Below are 23,022 nucleotides of genomic sequence, written 5' to 3'. Positions count from 1 at the left end.
GTTTTTGGTGGCTTATCTTGAGGAACCTGGGATAGAAGGTCTGTTCCTATAAATAAAATAAAAACCAAATAGCTCTAGATTTGTTTCAGGCTGGTATGGCTTTTGTTGGAGAAATAGGCCTTTTGTGGGTTTCCCTGCTGGGGTCCTGATTAAATCCATTATGGATGACAAGGTGCTATGTATATGAGTATGTAAAAAGTGTTGTGATTTGCTTAATATTAATATTCTTTTACCTTTGATATCCTCCCTAGGGGCAATGGTGGCTCCTGCAAAGGCACTGTGGAAATTTACAAGAGAGAATTAATGTCGCTCTTAAAGCAGTTAGCTCTGTTGACCATTTTGGCCAAATCTGCAGTTTTAGCCAGACATGTAAGAATTTAGACATTTCTATCTGGGGTCTGAATGCCATCCAGCTATGGCTGGTCCTTTGATTTTATTGCCAATGTATGTGATCATTTCCCAGGATTTAAAAATAGATGTTTGTTTAAAGTTAATTAGTTCATTCTCACCATAGCTTTGGTTTTCTTTATAAACAGCATGATGGTTTTATTTCTCTGAAGACTTTCTCTACCTCTTGTCTTCTTTCCTTGAAAGATGGAGGAAACTGAGGCATCTAAATAGATACTAAGTGGTTTTACATTAGACCTTAAAGCTTTAAACTTCCAGTGCTCTCGATTCTTCTCCCATATTTCATGCATTAATCCATGTTTGTGTTACTAGAAAAAACACGAATGAATTTTAGGTGCCATTTATTTTACAGATTCTGTGGCCACATGCTTGGGACTCTGCTTTCTGTTCTGCTTCCATTCTCCTTCAGCAGGGGAAAGAATGGTGCTCTGAGAGGCAGTAGGCCTCTCTGAACTTGTATGCTGTCAGCAGATTTTTATTTTTGTTTTTTTACTTTGAATAACCTACTTAACCCTTTCTCATATTCATCTGAAAAGTGGGTGTGCAGTTGATTGGCCTATGTATGAGTGAGGTAATGAAGGTACAGGGAAACCTGCTCCTCCCAGTCATACTACAGACAAAACAATGTAGAACTTCTGTGGGGTCCACTTGTATTGTCTTAGGGAATCAAGGCAGCCAGAGAGGTCTGGGGGTAAGGGTGTGACTATTTACTTATCCACAAATTATGATGTCAGTCAGGACACAGTATTGAGTTGTGCCCATTTATCATCACAGACTACTATATGCAAACGAGTAACCTGATGGGGTTTGTTGATTTTTATTAAAGCCAGCTTTGCTTAACTTTGTAGAGACTTGCTAATAATATTTGAGAGCCGGTTTCTTTGAGTAACTTACATTTGTGTGGGTAAATACAAGGATGGTGTGAAGCTTTAAAGATTATAAACACACACACACATTGCCATTACTTAAAGGTAACTAGCACTAGCTCTCTGAGAACACCACTAGCTATCTGAGAACATGCTGTGTAAATGGAAATCTTCTTTGAGAAGTGCTAATTCCATGATTTGTAAAATTGGATTTTGGCATGTCAGGTTATCTGAACATAAAACTTGGAACATGTTTAGCTAAGAATTTCTTGCAAAGGGCCCCCTGTTTACCTCTACCATGCTCTGCAGTGTTGCCATTGTTCTGCAGTTCATTTCCCACCAGCCCAACAATGTCTTTAATCACTTTTCTTCTGAATGTGGAAGGCAGTCTTCAACCTCTGGGGTGTTCCATGCTGGACCATCTGTACAGTGGGACCCTTTTACTTAGTTGATGGAAGCTTGAGTTGCATGTCCTAGAGGACTCCAAGGATTCCTGCTTTTGATGGACAGTTATAACTGGGTTGCCTGGGAGGCATGTACTTGACTGGTTTGCGTGTATAAAATTAATAAGGTGTTGGGATGGGTATAGGCCTAGAGGAGTTCTGGCCTAGGATAGATGAGTTACGATGATTGTTGCAAAAGAACAACTTCTCATTGTAGAGCAATGTGGATGTTTATATTTTAATAATAATAATTATTCAAGATACTATACTTCTGATTCTTATAAAAATCATGTTAAGGCTGAAGAATTAGTGAATGGAAGAGAGAGTAGAGGGAGGAAGAGCCCTTTCCCCAAAGAAGTAAGGGAGCTGCACCCAAATGCACAGTGTGTTTTGCTCACTATTGTGATCATTAGAGTTTCAGTAGCTTCTGGGCTTGTCCAGAAATCTTCCCTAGAGATCATGGATCCTTCCCACTGAGTGCTTTTGGTATGGAATGAAGTTCAGCCGTGGCTTTTTGGTTGTCGTTTTCAAACCTCCTCTCCATGACCTGTGTTTTCTCTGCTCTTGTGACTCCTGGTAAGGACTTGCGAAGGAGAGAGCTTTTGTCTTTTGATGATCTTCATTCATTTGAGGTTTACACAGCTAGAATAGGGCTGTTTTCCTAATAGCAGTGATGCCGTCATCCTTCCTGTGTGTAAATGTGACATGTCTGTTGGCCTCATTCCTTTGTGCCTAAAGGTGAGGAATGCCTTCTGAGCTTACCAGGTTCTGCCTGTCTTTTTTCCTGCTTGACTCTCAAAATTAACCATTTGCTTGATTCTGAAATAGAAAAAAAGGGAGAGGGTCAGATGATTTTCTTGCTTATCCAGTGGCCCAACTTTTCCATGTTACTAATTGTTACCGTGCCAGGTTTTTATCAACACTTTTTCTCAAAATACTGAGCATGTAAAAGAAGTTTAGAATCCCCTAAAAGGTTTTGTGGGGAATGAAGGTCTGGTGGCTGTGAAGGGCTCCCGTGGGATCGATTGATTCTACCTACCTTCCTTCCTTCCTTTTCGGTGTTAAACTAACAAAAACCCATGTTGCCCCTGTGTCTTGGGACTCTGACCCCTGGCTCTTTTTGGACTGCATTTTCTTGGTTGGAATGGGAAGTCTCCATAGCCTATTTGAGAGTAGACAAAGAGGAGCCCTGGTCTGCTCAGGAGCCATTCTCCTGAGGGAAAGCGATAATTATTTTCCATAAGCCGAGGTATTAAACCTCTTTCATTTGTGCTTCGCTGACCTTGAGTGTGGCTGTGACATCATGCCTCACGATTGTCATTTGTCCCCAACCCTCTCAGCATTTCCATACAGAGAGGATGTCAGTGGACCAGCCTGGGCTTGGCTTCCCTGACATCTCTGCACTGCTCACCCCTTCCTGGTACCTAGGATACATTGAAAAGCTTAGCTGCTAGCCCAGATGTGTACAATTGGGTTTAAACTCCATATTCCTGTTGACCCTGCGAAGCTGGCCTGAACCAGATTTTCTCTAGCATCCAAATGCAAAAAGCAAACCAATTTTTCTCTCAAAATTTGAGTGAAAATAGGCTTTCTTTTTCACTACTAGTGGCAGCAAGCTCTGCATTCTGAATACCTCAGAGAGGGTTCTACTTCAACCAAGGGGGCTGCTTTTATAATTTTTCTCTCAACTCAGAGGACTGCAGCCAACCCCATCCCCCAACACACTCTCGCGCACACACAGCTGCTGAAAATGAAAGCTCTGTTTGGATGCCTGACTGTTTAATATGTAATGTGATACCTTGTCTCACAGTGACAGGGTGACAGACGGGCATTGGCTCTATAATACAGAATTACCTTTTGTGCATCCCTCCTACAACAAAGCCAAATACATTGACTCTCCCTAATATGGTAATGCGTCTGGTGTGCTCCAGATGTTTTGGAAGCTCGGGAACAGCTTCAAAGTCTCCTTGTTTTTCTTTTCTCTTTAACCCTACCTTAAACATTGCTCCTGTGAAACAGAGGCATTAGATTTTTCTTGGGTTTTATATTGTTACGTATATGTAGCTAATGGGAGTAAAACGCCTTTGTGTCTAAAGCATCACAAAATTATAAGGACAGTACATACATTCTAGTCCTTTTTACAGATATTACTAAAGAATTACCTTCTCTATGGCATTTGTGTTCTGAAATCGGTGGCTCTCATCAGTTGCTTAGTTGAAGTTTCTTCAATTAAAGGAATCCTTGGCCTCATTTATGTTTCAATTTTCCTAACCCCCTTTATGTTAAGGCAAGAGGGAGATCAAGAGCAGGAATTTTTATTCCCCTTTGCTGCTGCTGTTCCAGGCTTAGAAAGAAGACGGTTTTAGTGTATGCCTTCCACCTTTCATTCCTTGTTAATTTGGAAGATGGGATGAAAACGTCCTGAATTTGGTGGCAGGTTCTGTTGTACCTGATTTCCTTGGGGTTCTCAGCTTGTGAGATCGGGCACTGCCACGGTGGGTGCGTGGTCTCTGGCCTGTGACATGCTGCTCCTGTCAGCTGATGGTGACTAGCTGAGGTTGCAGGCAGTCCCTAGGCTGCCTTTACTGCGGTGATTTGGATTTTCAGCTCATATTTATTGCTTTTGTGAAAGACAATAGACGTGGTTTAATTTAAGTTCAACCTACTGAATATTAATAGAGGAGAACAAATGCTAATGTGAGGAGACTGACTCTTTGGGCCATTCAGTTTCTTCTATTTACCCTCCTCTCCCCAACAAAGGTTTGTGTAGGCTGGGGGAGGGGTCGGGAAAAATAAAATCGGTTTGTGTTTGAAGGAGGGGGGGATGCCTTTTCATAATTTCTCATTGACTAAAAATAATTAAAAAATTGTTGACAGGGCTTTGTTAGGGGAAGGAGAAGGCAGCACCCATTAGCTTGTCTAATGTTATAATAATGGGTGTTCTGCCCTGTGGCATCATCATAGCTCATCTTGCTGACCTGGCTCTTCTGGATTGGGCAGGCAGTACGATTTGGATGAAAACATTCAAAATGAAAGGGGGTAGCCAGCACACTGGAGATGTAAAAAGAGTGTGTGTGTGTGGAGGTGTGTACAAAAGAAAAAGCCCAGATTTATCCAACCAGGTAGACTAAAAATAAATGTAAATTTTCTTTGTGCTGACAAAGATGGGAGTACTCGAATTGCAAAAGGCGATCATATGCAGAACTAATCAGTCTCACCCCTTATAAAGGCTAGGAAAAGCTAAGGTCCTCAATTTACATAACAGGCAATCAATTTCCTATTCCTGGGCCCCATTTTCCTACGCTGGAAAGTCAGTTCACAAGCTACCTCTCTTGTAGTTGAGGTAATCGGTCATTGTTAATCCTTGGGGTGAGGGGAAAGTTTGGAGCTCTTTGAAGAGATTAGTCTGGTGAGGCTTCTCAATAGTGGACCCACTACTTTTATTCCTTTTAATGTAGCTTAGTCTTGACTTAGTGTTTCAGATCATCCTCATCTGTTTGCCTCACATTGAGCTAATATACAGTCATTAAAATTCCCCATTTTTCATCTAAAATTTCCCCATCCAGCTTCCCTGCATTCATGCTTGGACAGTTGATTTTTTGGAGGGGAGAAACATTATATGCCTTTTTACATCTATCCCTCTTAAGATATGAATACTCTTCCCCAGCCTATTACTTATTACAAGTTTGTATTTGTCATTAGCTGACTCTTATAGCTTTGTGTATGTTTTGTAAGCACCTTCTTTCACTTCACAAGTTATTGATAAAGGTGGAAGACTGCCCATACAGAACTTTGGGACTGGGTGCCTCACTGTGAGTTGTATGGTGATAGTTTGTGCAATCATAATTGCTTTTCTGGGATTTCATTTACACTTGCCCAGAGCTTTATAGTGTTTTAGGGCAACTACGTCTCTTACTGGTTTGCTTTCCTCTACAATAGTGATTCTCAAAAGGTGGTCCCTGGACCAGCCAAAGCAGCATCAACACCATCTGGTAATTTGTTGGAATAGCATAAACTACAGTTGAGGCCTAGGGGACTGTTTGAACAAGCCCTCCAGGTGATTCTGATTCATGCTCAAGTTTGAGAATCACTACTACTGTTTACAATCTACTGAGATTATTCTTGTTAGAAGGACAAGTGTATAGCTGTCATTGAATAGCTTAACTTGTCTCTGCTAAATCACTCACTCACTGACTCACTCTCTGCTTCCTCACTCAGCAAATACTTAAGGTCTTGTTATGTACCAAAGGGTACAGCAGCATTACTTCCCCACCTTCACCTGGCAACTTCTAGTTCTTTCTTATTTCCTCCTTGATCCAAATATGCTTTCAAAACCAGCACCTCTTTCTTTTTTTCCTGACGCACAAAATAGGACCAGAGGCATGGATGCATGGAAGGGCCTGACAGATCTCCGAGGGGAGATGGGTAGAAGGGGCTGGAAGAAATGAACCAAAGAACATATATGCATAGCCTATGTGCACAGACAATGTGTTAAAGGCTGGGGGGGTGGGGGAGGGGGGGGCAAAGGGAAGGGAAAAGGAGACATCTACAATAGTGTCAATAATAAAAAAAATTAAAATTGAGGCTCGCCAAATAAACCCCAAAAAACAAACAACAGCAAATCTCTTCTTCCTCCTTCACCGACACCGTCACCACCGGTTTTCATATTTTGTTTTTAGGAATATTGAAAATTCCAGTTCGGCTCTTGTGCTGGTATTGTGAGCTTGCTTGCCGACTCCATTGGTTCACATTCATTGCCCTCCCCTATCACTTTTTCTTGCCCTAAAAGTGCAAAGTTTCTTCTTTGCACATACTACTAATGAGTGCATCCATGTGTGTTTGTAGATCTGTCTCCTCTCACTGGAACCTAGACTTTGTTTGGTACTCTTGTATCCCTGGCATGTGGGAGGCGTTAAGAAAATGAGTGGATGAATTTATATTCCCTCCTTTCTTTCCTGCTTTCTTCTCTTTTATGTGCTTATGTACTATTGAGAACTTGGAACTCAGCACATATTTAAGATGCATATCTGCTTTTTTTCTCATTAATTTTACCTATGGTTCTGTAACCAGAATTTTTACTTTGAATTTTCCATTCTTTTCAAGTGTGGCAGTTCATCCATCTTGTCTTCTTTTTACAAGTATGAGTTATATTATGTACCTGGGCCAGTTTCCTAACTCGGTTTAGTATTACGGTGGTACCTCGGTTTTCGAATGTCTCTGTTGACAAACATTTTGGTTTATGAACACCGTAAACCTGCAAGCAAATGCTTCGGTTTTCGAACACGCCTCAGAAGTCGAACACACCACAAGGCTTCCACTGAGGGCAAGATCCTGAGGCCCAGCTGTCGTCTGTTGATCCCTCAGTTTTTGAATGTTTCAGAACTTGAATGGTCTCCGGAACAGAGTACATTCAAAACTTGAGGTACCACTGTATGTATCTTCCTACTGTTTGGGTAGGCAAGCATCCCCCTACCCCCAGTGTGACATTACTAAAGTGCTCTCATTTAGTGCTGACGCATAGAGGCATAATTTCAACCCTCATATGCAGTTTTAGTTTTCTAGAGCTGCATTAAAATATCTAAAAGCAGGTAAGATTAATTTTAGTATATTTGACTTAATATATCCCAAATATGTTAAGAATTAATTATTGTGAAATAATAAAATGCAAGTTGCCCTGTTTTACATTAATAATGAAAATTTATTTCCTCATCCATGCTAGCTATGTTTCAAATGCTCAGTAGTGGCCACTGTAATGGATAGCACAGCTCTAATCTTTGAAACATTGGTTACGTTTCTACTCTTAGACTCATAGATTTCCATACAGTTTTGTCTCCTTTTTGCCTCATAGTGCAGACTCCCCACATTTCTCTTTCTTTGGGAAGTTGTGTATATTTTCATTTCCATATTGTATTCATGACTCCCAAAGCCACAAGTCTCAGTGACAGCCATGGGATTGTATTTACTGCACTGTATTAGATTTCCAACCTCATGTTATTACAAATACTCTGAAATGATGTAAAAATAGATAATTAGGGAAATGCATGAATAAACAGGTCAAGTCCCAGGGCTCTGTTGCAGTGTACTCTGTTCTTTCAGAAAATTTTAACAAATATATAGGATACTGGATTCTACATAGTGTTTAGTGCAACTAATAGGAACCACTCTTTCAACCAAAAAGGGATTGAATACAGCGAATTAAGTGTGTACAAAATTGGTGGGAGGGTTGGAAGAACAAAATTCAAGGGGTCAACCTGCACATTTGGCTTCATTTAAAAGCAAACCACCATGGCTGTTTTACAGACGCTGTGCTAGCATTTCTGCTGCCCCCGAGGCTGGTGACTAGACAGTGAAATTGGGGGCCAGTTGCTGTGGACACTTGTGTTGGTACAGGCTTCCCCATGGGTAGAACCTAAGTTGTATCAAGAACCGTAGATGCTAGGTCATCTGAATGCTAGTGGACCCACCAGGCTTTTATTCAACTGTCACCCATTAGTGTGTCCTTGCTACTTGTTAAAATACTTACGTATTATGTGGCATAACCCTTCCCTAGTGCCTTTCGTCAGTGTGATTACACATCCTGGGCCTCCATGACTCCTCCTTCTGCATGGTGCCATAATCACAGTCATAAACAGTCTTGATCCTTTGAGACAGTCAAAGGCAAATATGGTGACTGCCCAATACAGTGGATTGCTATGAAGAGGAAGTTGGGTGGTAGGATTTCTAGTTAATAACTAAGATACGACTATAAAGTAATGATACTTTTATTGTGTGGCAGGTACTCGTTCCCGAAGGCAATTCCAAAAAGGACTTCAGTATTTCTAGAGTAAATATTTAGCCCTTGAAGGATAACTAGTTTGAAATGGTAATACTTAAGATGCCTTTCTTCCTTTCCACCCCCAGCCCTGAAAGATGTTTATGTACTTTAAAAAATCACCCTACAGTATATTATTATAATTAAAAATTTCTTCTTGAATTTTTTACTATTAAATTTTTTCTTTGTTAGGCATTCACTCCTGTAAAGGGTTCAAAGTAGATGAGGTGTGACCCCCCCCCCCCCCCCATTTAAACGGGATATGTGCCTTTCAATTCTTTTCTTTCCATCATGAGCCATTGTGTAGGGTTAACTGTGGTAAAGTGCTGCTTCCTGATGTCATGTGTTTAAGTGTTTGTCCCCTTTTCTCACTCGTAGGGCTCCTTGGTAATGGCCAGTCTAAGGGATTAGGACCAGCATCAGAACAGTCAGAGAATGAGAAGGATGATGCATCCCAAGTGTCCTCTACTAGCAACGATGTTAGTTCTTCAGATTTTGAAGAAGGGCCGTCGAGGAAAAGGTTAGTACCCAAGGCTGAAAGTATTGGTGCCTTAAACCAGGGACTGCAAACTAGGTGCCAGTTTTTTGCCACATGGGAACAAACATGGGCCTAGCCTACTGATTTTTCATAGAAGAGTCAGAGCTCTGAATTTTTATATTAAATGTCCTGGTTTCAAAATATTGTCCACTAATAATTATAACTAAAAATAAGTACACAAAAAATGATATGGGCCAAAGAAAACATCTTCCTTCCATAAAAATTGGCCAGAGTCATCAATTTGTAATTCCTATCTTAACTGTTCATTTTCACGAATTTTCATCAGTAGTAGTTCTTGAGTATATTGGTATTTAGCCGTTCCTGAAGAGAAATGTTTCTAAGAATTTGAAGAATTAAATGTGGTGTTTCTGAAATATTTTCCCCCCTCATCAGGAAAGCAAAATCCATGTGGTGTTTAACCCCAGGTTAGTAGTTGTGGAACTGGTTCTTAAAACTTTTAATTTACCATCAAGTTGTTTTTCTTTTTTTTTAAATGACGTTCTTAAATAAACTTAAGATAGTTGGATAAGGAAGTTGGCCGTGGTAGTTAAGAGTTTGTGGTTTCATGGTCAAACAGTGGCGGTGACATTATATAATAATGCTTTATTGGGTGTTTTAAAAACCCTTTGTTAGTTATCTGCTTTAGTTCATATCTCATGTGTTGTTCCCCCCCCCCCATTTACAATTTATAATTCATTTTGTTCCTTTTCTGTTCTCATACTTGATGTTTTCCTGGATGTGACTAGATTAATGACATTTTCTTAGAATCTGCTAGTTTGAGAGGTTGGGGAAAAGGAAAAAAAATTTCCCCGGTCTGGTCTACTTTGTTTACTCTAGTTACTTTTTGGAAACTATCTGGATGTTTATATTTAATGAAGAACTGAGTATGGTGGAAAATCAAAGGGAAAGGACAAGATTAGCCATGTGTAGATATTTGAAATCCTTAACAGAACTATACTTTAGATCTGAAATTTGAGATGTATCACCCCAAGTCGTATTTTATTTTTCACCATCATGGAGTGTCTTTGTTTAAAAAACTCCATGATACAGAGTCTGTATTAACTTCTACCTTCATTTTCTCTCTCTTTAAAAAAATATGTTTTTACTGATTTTTAGAGAGAGAGGGGAAGGGAGAGGCCTAGAGAGACAGAAACATCGATGAGAGAGAAACATCGTCGATCGGCTGCCTCCTGTATGCCCACTACTGGGGATTGAGCCCCCAAACCAGGAATGTGCCCTGACGGGGAATTGAACCTGTGACCTTTGGGTTCGTGGGTTGACGCTCAACCACTGAGCAACACTGGCTGGGCCATCCTCATTTTCTCTTAATCGTCAGCACTGTGTCTTGGATGTCACTGGATTTGTTGTTAGCAGTTAGCAAGCATATATAAAAAGTATCTCTGCCAGTGTACTGGGCATTGTATGCAACTCTTTTTAAAGACACTTTGGTGAGTGTCTCAGTGACAAGCCTATTATGTTTCAGGTACTCTGTAAAAAATATTCACTCTGCCCCATTTTGAGAACTGCATCATCACAAGAGAGGGAGCTCAGGATGTGCTAAACCACACCAGTAAATATGATGGAATGTGTAATGTTACCCATGCTTCCAAACATGGGTGGATAGTCATGCATCTGGCATCATCTTTCATCTCCATTTGGGGAGCAAAAGTCTATGAATGTGTGGTTGGAAGTGACAGCACCAAGTTCTTTAGCTGTATTGTGGAGCTGTCCATCACCCTCACCTTTGGTAGGACCCAGGCAGCGTGGGAGTGTGATGACGAAGATCAGTGTAGGCATCATTCTCCTCTCCTTTCGCAGATGACATGCCGCCGGCTTCCTCTTTGCATGGTACATTGGTGGTGTGTGGCAGCTGTGTGCAAAGCATTTAGCTTTAGTTCTCCAGTCCAGCGGAAAAGAGAAACTTTGTTCAGAGTGAATTTAGGCAGATTTCACTATTGCTAATCTGCTCTAATTATACGTGTGCTAAGCATGTTGTTTTACTGAACTCTGAAGACTCATAGCAAGCATTTTATTTGGTTGTGGTCATACTACTAGTGAAATCCATCAACAACTTACTGTAGATTAAGGGTTGACTGGTCAGGCTAGATTTAGGGCTGGTCTGTGCTAGCCTGTGTTACAGGTGGAGGATTGTGTAATTTACAAACAGGTATTGTAGTTGGGGCATACATTTCACTATGTTGCAAAGTACATAGCAAGTTCAAAATAATAACTTAATACTTTCCTGCTCACTTGTTTTATCCCTCATTGGTAGTTAGTATGAATATTTAGTATAAATAATTTGGTAGGAACCTTATCATCTAAGGCAGAATGTGTGAACTGGAACCTGACTTCTTGGGGCTTTGTTAGTATATTGCAGTGATTTTCAACCTTTTTCATCCCATGGCACACACAAACTAATTACTAAAATTCTGCAGCATGCCAAAAAATATTTTTTACTGATCTGACAAAAAAGGTATAATTTTGATTCATTCACACTAGATGGCTATTGTTGTGTTGGCTGTTGTCATTTTTTAATTTGACATTCTAAGGGAAAAGAGGTCAGTGCCCCTGACTAAATAGTCAGGTAGTGCATGTTTTAAAGGTTCTTGCTGCATACCGGTTGAAAATTGCTGGTGCGCTGTTCATACCGCAGTGCTTCCCTTTCCTTCACTTTACATATATTTTATCTTATACTTGACTAAGTGTGGCGCCTCTGCTGATGAGTCAAGTTTAGAGTAACTATTTAAAGTGGTTATTTCAAAATGTTTACTTAAAGGGTAGGGTGGATTGTTGACTAGATGCTACTTTTAACCTTGTGTCTGAAATTGCCTAAGCCTCACATATACATGGGAAGAGCATGTTGTCTTATTGACTATTTATTTGCATTCTCTGTGGTCATTTATACAATCACACATTGAGTTGTAAAAATCCAGGGTCATGATTTATATATTTGCTTTGGAAAAAGCAATTTCTAAGTTTTTGGAGTGATATGAATTACTAGCTCTTCTTGTACAGTTAATTACTCTTTCTAGGTACATGGTTTTAGAACCAGCAGTTAATATATGCCGTTTGTCTTGGTGGGGAGGGGGAAAGAAAGGAATTTATGTGTGTGACTTCCTTAAGAAAAATTAAAGTCTGAGGTGTAGATTATTCCAGTCTTATTAGTTCAACCTTGCCCTGAATTTCCAACCTATAAATTGAAACAATTCCATTTTTTGATGATGAACGTCCTATGTGTTTACAAAGTGTTATTTTTCTACAGGAAACCCCCTAAGCTATGTTTGCCCTAAGTACTTGATGCCATTGGTTTTAAATGAAGTTGGGAAACTTTTTGGCACATAGAAAGCAGTAGAATCCAGAGTTTATGGGATTTATTTTTCTTTACTGAACTAAAAATAAAAGGTATCATTTTTCCTAGCCATTAAAAGGTCATCATCTAAAGACACTCTTTGAAAAAGGAAAAGCCACCCTCTCTCTAGAAGTTCTGCCTCTTTGATGGACAGAGCTGCCCAGCCATTGACGAGCTAAGGAACTTTGTGTGGTGGGAGTTGCTGGGTGTTGGTTTTCCTTTTCTTTTTTTATCATTTATGGCAGGTGTTTAAAATCATTTTTATAATGTAGTTTTTACTGTTGAGAATGGAAACTGTAGACTTTCAGCCTTTAATAGGCCTCTTCTGAATTTGATGGTGGCCATGTGTAGCTCCTTACCCTCTTTTCTACCTTATATTGCCCATCCCATTACACTTGATTGTTTTAAAATTTGCATTTCCTGCAGGAAGCATCCGAGTATTTTCAGGAATCAGAGTGGACAGGTTTTGTCTGTCAGGTGTGGACTGACCATGAGAAACTCTGGAATGGTTGTTATGGGGATATAGGCTATCTGCTTGGAAAGGAAGGTGTTGTACGAAGAAGTTGGTGATGGCATATTTTTAGGTATAAGTATATGGAAGATCCAAAATGCATGGTCCACAAAGGGTCATTTGAATTGACCACTCATGTACATAGTAAAATTAACTATATATATTTAATTTTGGGGTTGGTGGAGGGATTAAACAGGAAAAATGTAAAGAGAGTGGTTGTTCTTAGGGCCATGTCATGGCGACCTTGTATGTGGCACAGTGGTTAAGAGTATGGACTGGAGCCAGACATTGTGGTTCAACCATCTGCTTGTCATGTACTCTTGGGCAGGTCTGTAACATCACTCACTGGACCTCAGTTTTCTCACCTGTGCAATGTCGATGACAATAGTAACCACCTCATGGTGGTTTTGTGTGCTAAACAAGTTAATTCATGAAGATCACTCCGGTGTATAATGAGGACTGTGTGCTAGATGTTATAGCTGTCATCAGTGTATGTGGCACATGAATTGCTACATGTGAATATGTACATTCATCGGAGACTTTTCAAATGTGGTTTACAGGGGTTTTGATTTTTGTATAAATTGTGATTTCTATCTTCCTTCCATGGCACCACCGTCAGCAGCTATCTGTGGGCAGATGGAACAGTGTGGGCGCTTGTCCCTTTTTTGAAGTTACTGAGTCACAGGAAGGATCTTTGTGGTTGTATAGCGCAAAATTTCCTTCTCAAAGCTTGGTGTGACCAGGTATTTGCTTGCATGGAGCAGGCAGAAGTGAGATGAGGTTGAGGTCTGTGAGGTGTTGGTGAGCAGATTCCATCTTGGCTATTTACAGGTTAGTCATTGCTTCACCTGGGGGGAAGCCCCTAGTTTGCCAGTACTTAACGCTAAGATCTCTGACACACTTTTAAAAACAAACTCCAAGGGAGTAAGAAGTGCAGACTGTGCCTCTGCAAAGACATAACTGTTTTTCTTTCCGTTAAATAAAAGAGCTGCTGTATTTTAGCTAGGCCTTTGATAGTAGAAGACTTTTACTAAGTTCAAAGGTAGTCCTCTTCTAGTAGACTGGATTTAGGATGTGAATTGTTTTCAGGGTGAGGATGCCATGACTTAGAGCAGTTTAGTTTCTGGATATGAGTGCATGTTGAAGACACTGAGAATTCTCCTAGGCTTTTAACAGGTTTCCCCCCCCCACAGGTGAATTGCCAGTGTAAATGTTTTCCTTGTTATTTCTGTTCTGTGTTACTGTGTTGATATAAAATACTTTTATACACCCAGGTTTGAGAGGATGATAGTCCCACATACACAGGATTCTTGATTGGCAGCATGCACTGTTTAGAAATTGGAGTTATTCGATGTGAACATCCTAAAGAACTGAAGAGCCTAAATAATTTTTACATCTAACAAAACGCATTAGTGGTATAGTTTAATGTTAAATGCCCTTGCTTTTATTGCCAAAATTCAAAGCAAAACAAGCAATACACACCTTAGATTTATTTCTCTTAACTTTTGATTTAGGTTTAGATGCCTTCACTCACCAGGCCATTGCAGATTATTTTGTTGTTACAACCTCGAAGAGTATTTTACAAAGTAGGGATTAGCGCTGTCATAATCTTAAATTCTAGAGCTACCTTGACTGAAACATAGTCTTTACTTAAAGAAATAAGGAAGGGGCAAAATTGAGGAAAGGAATATTATGTGACATCTTTAATAACCACAAAAAATAATTGTGGAATTAAATATAAAGTAAGGGTAGATGTGTCCAGCCTATCTTCTCTTTTTAGTTATCTAAATAGTTGCCATTTTTGGTGCTGTTCTTTCCTTTTTGTAGATCTAAACGTCTTTCTGGGATCATTTCCCTTTTGCTTTTTCTTGAAGGACTAACATTTCTATATAGGTCTGCTGGGGTTGGATGAATCAACTTTTGTATGTTGGAAAATGTCTTTAAAGGTCTTTCTCACACTCAAAGAAAATATTTTTATTTTATGAGAACCGTAGAATCTTCATTTTTAAATGATACTGTTTTGCTGGATATAGAATTCTAGGGTTCCTTGCACCCTCCCCCCCCCCCCCCCCATTGATGTAAAGATGGGCTCACTCCACTGTCCGCTGGTTTGCATTGTTTTTGACAGGAAATCTATTGTCATTCTTAACTCTCCAAGAAGTCTCATTCTCCCCAGTCTACTTCTTAAGATTTTCTTTGATTCTGTCATGCCATGCCCCTTGGTATAGTTTTCTTTATGTTTCTTGTGTTTGGAGTTCATTGAATTTCATAGTTCTGTAGATTTCATCAGTTTTTGAAAATTTGGAGCCAATATTTCTGCAAATTGTTTTGGTGTGTTCTTCTTTCCCCCCTTAAGGATTTCAGTTGCACAAATATTTGTGAAGTTGTCCCACAGCCCATTGACTATCTTTCTGTTCATTTTATTCTGGTCTTTTTTCCCCCTCTGTTTCATTTTAAGTACTTTCTGTTCCAAATCTATAGACATGTACTTTTCAGTAGAGATTGTTGTTTCTATCTTATGTTAGATTTTGATCTTTGTATTATCTTCAGTATCTCTCTTAATGTGTTTTGGCTTGCTCTACTTTCTTGAACATAAGGAATACATTATAATAGATGTTTTAAAATGTTTGTCTTCTAATTCTGTCATTTGTGTCATTTATTGCTCAATTTGGATTGATATTCCTCCTCAATATGGTCTTTTTGCTGTTTTGCCTGTCTGGTAATTTCTTATTGGATGTCAGGCATTGTAAATTTTTCTTTGTTGGCCGCTGGATGTATTTGTATTTCTCTGCCTGTTCTTGAGCATTGCTCTAGAGTGTGATGAAGTTACTAGGAAGCAGTTTGACCCAATTGGGCCTTGGCTTTCAGCTTTGTTAGATAGGGCCAGAACAGTGATTGCTACAGGATTAAGTTTTTCCCACCACTCAGGTAAAACTCAAATGAGTACATTACTTGATGCCCTCTGAATCATGATGTTTACCATTTTGGCTAGTAGGTACAAGCACTGTTCCTGGCTCTGTGTGGGATTATAGGACTATTCCCTCTAACCCTTTCCTTGGGTAGTTGCCTCACACACATGTGCACACTGGTACTCAGCAAGTACTTGAGGAGAACCCTTGGCAGATCCAGAGTTTTCCATTTGACTCTCCCCTCTCTCGTACTCAGCCCAACAGATTTTGTTCAGTCCTTGGTCCCCCCAAACTCTTAACTCCTCCTCAACTTGGGTTCCTCTAGACTCTACTTGAATTTCCCCTCCTTGTGCTATGGCTTGAAAATTCTCAAGGCAGTAAGCTGAACAATTATTTGTTTCCCATCTCTTGGGATCACAGTGCTTTATAATGTGACCTTGATTGCTTTATGTGGATTTTAGTTCTTTCAGGCAGGAAGTAAATCTTGTCTCTAATACTCTGTCTTAGCTAGAAGCAAAAGTTCCTATCTGTGCTTGAATGCTACATGAGGGAGAGCAGAACACACCACCACCAGGAAATGTAACTACAGTAGTCCCCCCTTGTATGTGGTTTCAGTTACTCGTGGTCAGCCGTGGTATAAACTTTAAATGGAAAATTCCAGAAGCAGACAATTCATACGTTTTAAATTGTGTACCATTCTGAGTAGCATGATAGAGCCTTGTGCTGTCTTGCTCTGTCCCACCCAGAATGTGATTCATCCCTTTTTTCAGCATATTCATGCTATATTGCTACGCACCTGTTAGTGATTTATTAGCTGTCTCAGTTATCAGGTTGACTGTGGTGGTATTGCAGTGCTTGTGTTCAAGGAACCCTTATTTTACTTAACGGCCCCAAAATGCAAGAGTGGTGATGCTGACAATTCGGATATGCTACAGAGAAACCTTAAGCAAAAAGGTTTGTATGAATGTATAGGAAAAAACATAGTGTGTAGGGTTCAGTACTATCTGTGGTCAGGCATCCCCTGAACGATAGGTATCCCCCTGCACACAAGGAGGGACTTATCATAGTCATAGTCATAACCTGTTCATTTAATTTTGTTAGTCATTAAAAGAGAAAACTGAGAATTGCATTAAGCCCTAATGCAATGAAAAAGACAATTTCAGAATAAGGAAACAATGACCTATAAATTGAAAAATCTCACTCCACAAGAGAGCATGGAGTTCTAGAACCTCTGTCTCTAAAAGAAGAACTGCCTCTTAGTAATATAACACATTGTGCTAATGAAACTTACCTTAATTTTCATGAAATGCCTGGAAGGATTTATCCTCGTTTTATAGCTGAGTCAGCAGAATTTAATATACCTTACTAATGACACATTTCTTATAAGTAGCAAAGTAGGATTTGAACCCAAGTCTTCACACCTATAACACTGGACTCTTCCATTACACCACATCACTTTGGTGTACCTCCCAGACAGACAACTTCCAGAAGGGCACTCCTTTTGGGCCAGCAGTACCTGACGTGGTGAGCAGAACATAGTAGGATCACAGCCCCACTCACCCTCTCAGCTGAGTACCTTTGTGCAGTGTACACCCCTTGGGCTGCTCAGATCATATAACCCAGTAAATGTTCTCTTCCTACCAGTGTTTGTATTCCTTCTTTAAGGAAATAAACAAAATTATTTTTTTCATTGTAAACCAAGCACTAGATACAAAGGGGGGAAAATGTTAGTAGCTTATCTTGATCAAAACATGTTTTGCTTTTGAAATCGTCTCTGGGGTCCTCTAGAATTAGAAGTTAGAGGTCATGCTTTTTCATGCACAAGGGCACCAGGGGAAAGAGGTTTATCCTGGGTATGAGAACATTTAGCACCTGATTGACTATTTCAGGTGGCTGTTCCAAATAGATCCGTGATTACTTTGTGATTTTAGGGGTTGTTTCTAGTCCCTCTAGGACAGTACCCTTTAATTTAACTTTTCATTTAGCTGACTAGAGTTGGTGGGTTTCGAAGTATTGGCTTGCTTCATGGTGCCTACTTACAGATCTACTTCACCTTTCCTACTGTTCATGTTTGGGAGAAGAGTCTGTATCCCTCGGCTCTCTATACCTTAACCTTGATCTTAAGTGTTTATTGACCAAGGTGAAACAGAGTCAGATGACTCAAGTTGGATAGCAGAGAGCTGTGAGGGCATTTCTGGTTGTGCCAGAGGTTCTCACTGGCTGAAGCACTTGTGTGTACTGTTTACTGCAGGAAGGCACATGCCACTCACCCACATTCATGGTTAGGTTCTTTGCCTGCAGCCAAATCTGCCAGGCTTCTGTTCAGACCTCTCTGATAATTCTCAGGAGTCCTTTCCCCTCCTCACCTCTCCCCGCTCCTTTTCCCTCTCCCAGGCACTAGTTATCTCTATAAAGAAAAACTCCCCTCCCTCCTGTCCCCCATGGTGAAATAGAGCCTGGCCGTGGCTATCAGCAAGGTGAAGGAAGCTGCTGTAATAAACAGTCTAACTGGTTTTGCCTATGAAGTTGTTCATGGGAGGTTTATGGGATTTCCCATGGACCCTTCCTGTCTTGGAATCTCAACTCCTTGGCAGATTATTACTTATGTGGCATGATTTTGGGGGCTTATAAAACAATCTTTGCGTTGCTTTGGTTTACAGGAACTGATTATTCTTATTAGTGAAGCATCTTAAGTCCATCTGTGTTTTCATTCTACTTGACTGTGTACAAGAATAGTGTCTAAGAGTACCAGGCAACTTCCTTTATGTAAACCTAATGGTGCAGTCCAGTCACCCATCAGAGGAAGGAAAGCTGAGGTCTGGGTGGTTTGGGGGGGGGGGGGGGGGTTGGGGTGGGATGCATTTGTTGTTTGTTAGAGTGAAGTCCAGAGGATTAAAGTTGCTGATGGAGTTTGACATTGTAGAAGGAAGACCTATGAATGTGGATGGCAGAGAGGTTCCTGGGTGATTGACCAAACTCATGCTGGTGTTTTGGAGTTACCTGTGTGGAATATGCATGGGTAGATTTGTTTGGCTTACTTGGTAGGATGGGCTGCAGGTTCCCTTTGGAATGTTGTCTTTCCACCCTCTACTCTGCACCTCTAGATAAACAAAGGCACATTGTTAACTACCCAGACAGGGTTAATTAGGGCTGAGAGGTGCCTTTGTGTGGTTGACTTTACCCTGGGCTAAAAGTGCCTATATTTTACCCTGGATTGGATATCTGTGATGAGGGAGCTGGGGGAAAGTTGTTACTTCTCACCTCCACTCCTACTGACTCTCTTGGCCTTCATCTTCCTTACGGACATGGACATGGTGGAGGTCGGGTGTGGCCGACAGTGTCAGGGCTCCTGGCACTGCAGTGCTGTCCCTTTCCATGTTCCCTAGGTGAGGCTCCTTATCTGTTTTTCTCAGGCACTTCCTTTCCTTGGAGAACCTTTCTGCTGCTTCACTTTCCTTTTCTAGGGATCAGTCTTCCTCCCCTCCTTCCAGGTAGCATGGCCAAGGCATGGTGCTTAGCCTTCCAAGCCTATGTTCCTGACTTCACCTCTTGCCTGGCACTGTGTAGTAGGTATCCCCAGAACCAGGACCACACATGGGCCCTCAGAGCCCCCTGACCTACCTGGAGGAGAAAGCTCCCTCTGAGTACAGATGGCTCCCACACATTCCATGAGACAGTCTTTCCTGGGACAGGTGGACAGCCTTCCAAGGCCCTGGTGTACATAAGGTTTACTAAACTCTTAGTGTGATCTGAGTCCCTGGGTAGCACACAGGCATGTGGAGGCTGTTTTGATTTCATGCCTGATGGCCTCCTTCCTGATCTTAAGGCAAATGACACCAGTGTGGGAGACATCCCTGCGTGATCCTCAGAATTAGATGGCTTAAGGTGGAGCGTGTTTTTCTGGCACAGTCTTATAATGAGGCCCTTGATTAGAAATTGGAGGAAAGGAGAAAAATTTTAAGATTCTAGAATCATATAGACTGTGTTTGAGTCCCTGTTTCTCCTCTTAATTCTCAGTGGGAGAGTCAGTTCCCCAAAAGAACCTTTGCTGGTGGCTGTGACAAACACTTATATACTCGTATTCTGCTTATGTACTTACATAGTGGTATGCCAGCCACGTTTCTAAATTCTTTATATATATTAGCCCATTAATTCTCACAGCGAACCCTTTGGCATAGGTTTCTTTTTATCCACCCCCATTTTATAGATGAGAAACTGAGGCAGACAACTGCACCTTGCCCAAGAGCTAAAGCTCCTGGCATGTTGTCAGGACTCAGTAAACGGTCTCTATTCACCTTGAGTGGATTAGTGAAGAACCACCATGGACTGCTGATGAAGAGAGATGGAGGTGAGGTGTTTTCAAACATTTTTTGAGAGTCCTGATAATTCTGAGGGCTGGGCAAAGTGATCCCATTTAAACTCTCAGTAAGGAGTGTGACCCTCAAGGAAGGTGTGTGCAGGGGTGCTAATTTATTGATCAAACTTTGAGTTGTTTGCCAGATCCTTGGATGGATCTAGAAGGTTATTCTTTAAGCCTGATTTCGTGGTACAGGAAATCTCCATTCCAGGGAGAAGAAACAGGATCAAATAACGTCAAATGAAGTGTGGAGATGTGAGATGTGACGTGACCTCTGAGGGATGCAGAGGGCAAATGACTAGGGAGGTTAAGGCATCTATAGTAAGGTAACATGTGACTTCATTTTTCCTTCGGTGGGAGGGAGGTGAGAGTGAAGGAGACTCTTTTCTCTTGCTGTGCCCTGGGCTCCATGGTGGAGCTCCTCATGTAACTTCTGTACAGAATGTGATGGGAGCCAGCTGCTGGCTTCTCAGCCAAAATAAAATAGAGGGACAGGCCCTGTTCCTGCAGCTCGATCAACCTGATAGGTGGATGCTCTGGATCTGCGTTGATAAGATTATGCTCATCTTGGGGGCTGGACTGCTTGCCCCTGGGAGGAGACCACAGCTGTTGGAGACCTGCAGAGCAGGAAGGTTAAGTCTCTTGGTTACACTTGGGGGTGGGGCTGAGCCTTGATACATGAAGGGGATCTCTGTGCAGGCTGCTTTTAGAGGGCATGGTATGTTGCAGGGCTTTATCTACCTGACCTCACCAGAGGGCTGGGAGGGGGCAGGGTTTATTTAATAACTTTTCTTTACCAGTATGCTAAGCTTGAGACAAGTGTTAGTGGATATTTAGAAAGGGAACACATGTTTGTTGGTGGAAAATTAACACGTCCCAGTACAGTTTCTGTCTTGTAGAAGCCTCATAATTAACATAGTATTCTTGTAGTTGATGTAAGAAGCAGTGAGAGCAGGTTGCACTACACATCTCCTTACTACCCCTTCTTGGTGACAGCAAGGACACATCGATTCACAGGGCCTGCAGGGACTGTGAAGTGGGCTGGGAGCTGTGCAGGCTTCAATTTGGACCAGCCCAGCTCGGCGGACTTGCAGTTACCAACAACCCAGGGTTTTAAAAAATTATATAACCTCTCAGCACTGGGTGGGAGCCTGGTATGCTTTAGCATTGGTCCCAGATGAGTCTAAGCCAAGATGTGCTTAGAGGCACTGGATATTGTTGACTACCTGGTGAAAGACAGCATTAGCTGTTTTCCATCATAAAAAGGAACAGGCGAACCCCTGTCTTCACTTCTTTCTGAAAAACAAACCCCAATCTTCATGTCTTTTTTTATATCAAAGAAAGAGTTGGCTTTAAACATAAGAGTTTCTTGGCTAATTAAAAGGAATTTGGGAGCACTCTACTATGTGAAAGCTATCACTGTTGTTTTCTGGTTTTGATCAGAAGGCTTCTAGTATAAATTTACACTGGCTCCATCCTGTCTTGAGTTTTAAAATTATCATAGAAGTTAAGTGTGTGTTAAAGCATCACATATCTGGCCTGAGTAATTTGACTGGGGTAGCACCTTTGATGTATATGGAGTAATACTGCATAGGTATCTAAAGCAGGGAGATACACATCTTTGCTGGCCACTTTTTTTTGGCTGTGTGCAATTTATTTTAAAATTTGCTGTTAAAGTTACCTTTCTGGAATTATGTATGAAACTTTTTCATTAGTGAAACTGGGCTCCTTTTAACAAGATGTTTTTTTCTGCTAGGTATTGGGATACTGTCTAGAGAAGTCTTTGTAGATGCTTACTTCTGCATAAACACACACCACAGTCCTAAGAGGTCAATGCCTATGGGTCTGAGTGTGAAGGAAGGAACAGGAAACATAGGGCCTGCCCAGAGCATGTGTGTTCTATGCAGGGTAAAAGACTGGCAAATTTCCTTTGATTTAATTGGTCATTAATTGTTGCTGAGGACAAATTTTTAGACACTTGTGGAAACGAGCGCCGGCCCCGTAATTTGCTTTAAGGTTCCTCATAAGCTCACAGGCTTCTGCTACATGTATTTGTTTAAGGAAAATGACTGGAACTTCACTGGCGTCAGTTTTATTACTGCTGTGGCCATTTCCTGTTTCTGTTACCTCAGAGATCTGATTGCAGGGATATCACTTCCACTTCCCATGCAAATTATGGTCTAGCATGCCTTGTGGTTGCCACGGAAACTGGCTACAAGTTTCTTCCCTTCCTCCTATATCACAGCTCTTCCTAGTCTTTAAATATGAACGTCTTTGTCACGTGCTTTTGGCTCTCCTTGCCTTTTACACTCACAAAGGACAGACGTCAACAAGCTCCTGGTCTTTTCAGTGTATCTGACCCTCCTGGAAACATGCAGTGCTGGTTTTCCAGACATGCTGAGTTTGTGAGGGTTTGGAATCACCTCGATTGCTTGTGAAGGTGGTGACAGCCATTCCTGTCACTGTGGTTCACATATGAGTGCTTGTGCGAGGGCTGTTAGATATGGCTTCTTATGCAGAATGTTCCTTGATGTCAGTTACCTCACTTGGCTGCTTAGCAGCTCAGTTAAATGCAGTGCACAATGTTGCGACTAAGATGGAAGTAGAGTGTTCTTACTACCACAGCCCACACTTCTGTTCCCTCCCCCTCTCCTTTCCTCCCTTTCATTCTTAGGGCAGGGATTTGGGGGTGGGGAAGTGTGTGATCAGCTAAAGGGAATCTAAAGGGTAGGCTAATGAGGCAAGGCAGTGACCTAAATGACTTGCTAGGGGAAATATTTTGGTTCATTTCTGCTATTATAAACTTAAAGAGGATATTGTAATAAGTGGG

The 23,022-nt window shown here is 41.1% G+C and overlaps 1 protein-coding gene across 1 annotated transcript in view; it reads left to right on the top strand.

Annotated features, from left to right (window-relative positions):
- The window catches only part of JARID2 (jumonji and AT-rich interaction domain containing 2), a 243,027-nt gene that overhangs the window by 136,765 nt on the left and 83,240 nt on the right, over nt 1-23,022 (top strand). Inside the window, exon 4 of the mRNA XM_081144435.1 lies at nt 8,907-9,048. Coding sequence (XP_081000561.1) covers nt 8,907-9,048 — 142 coding nt within the window. The remainder of the gene's footprint in view (nt 1-8,906; nt 9,049-23,022) is intronic.

This window comes from Miniopterus schreibersii (genome assembly GCF_964146895.1).
Source record: "Miniopterus schreibersii genome assembly, chromosome: 8".
Classification (NCBI taxonomy): domain Eukaryota; kingdom Metazoa; phylum Chordata; class Mammalia; order Chiroptera; family Miniopteridae; genus Miniopterus; species Miniopterus schreibersii.
Note: the sequence above shows the minus strand (reverse complement) of the source record. Positions and strands in the feature narration are given on the sequence as shown.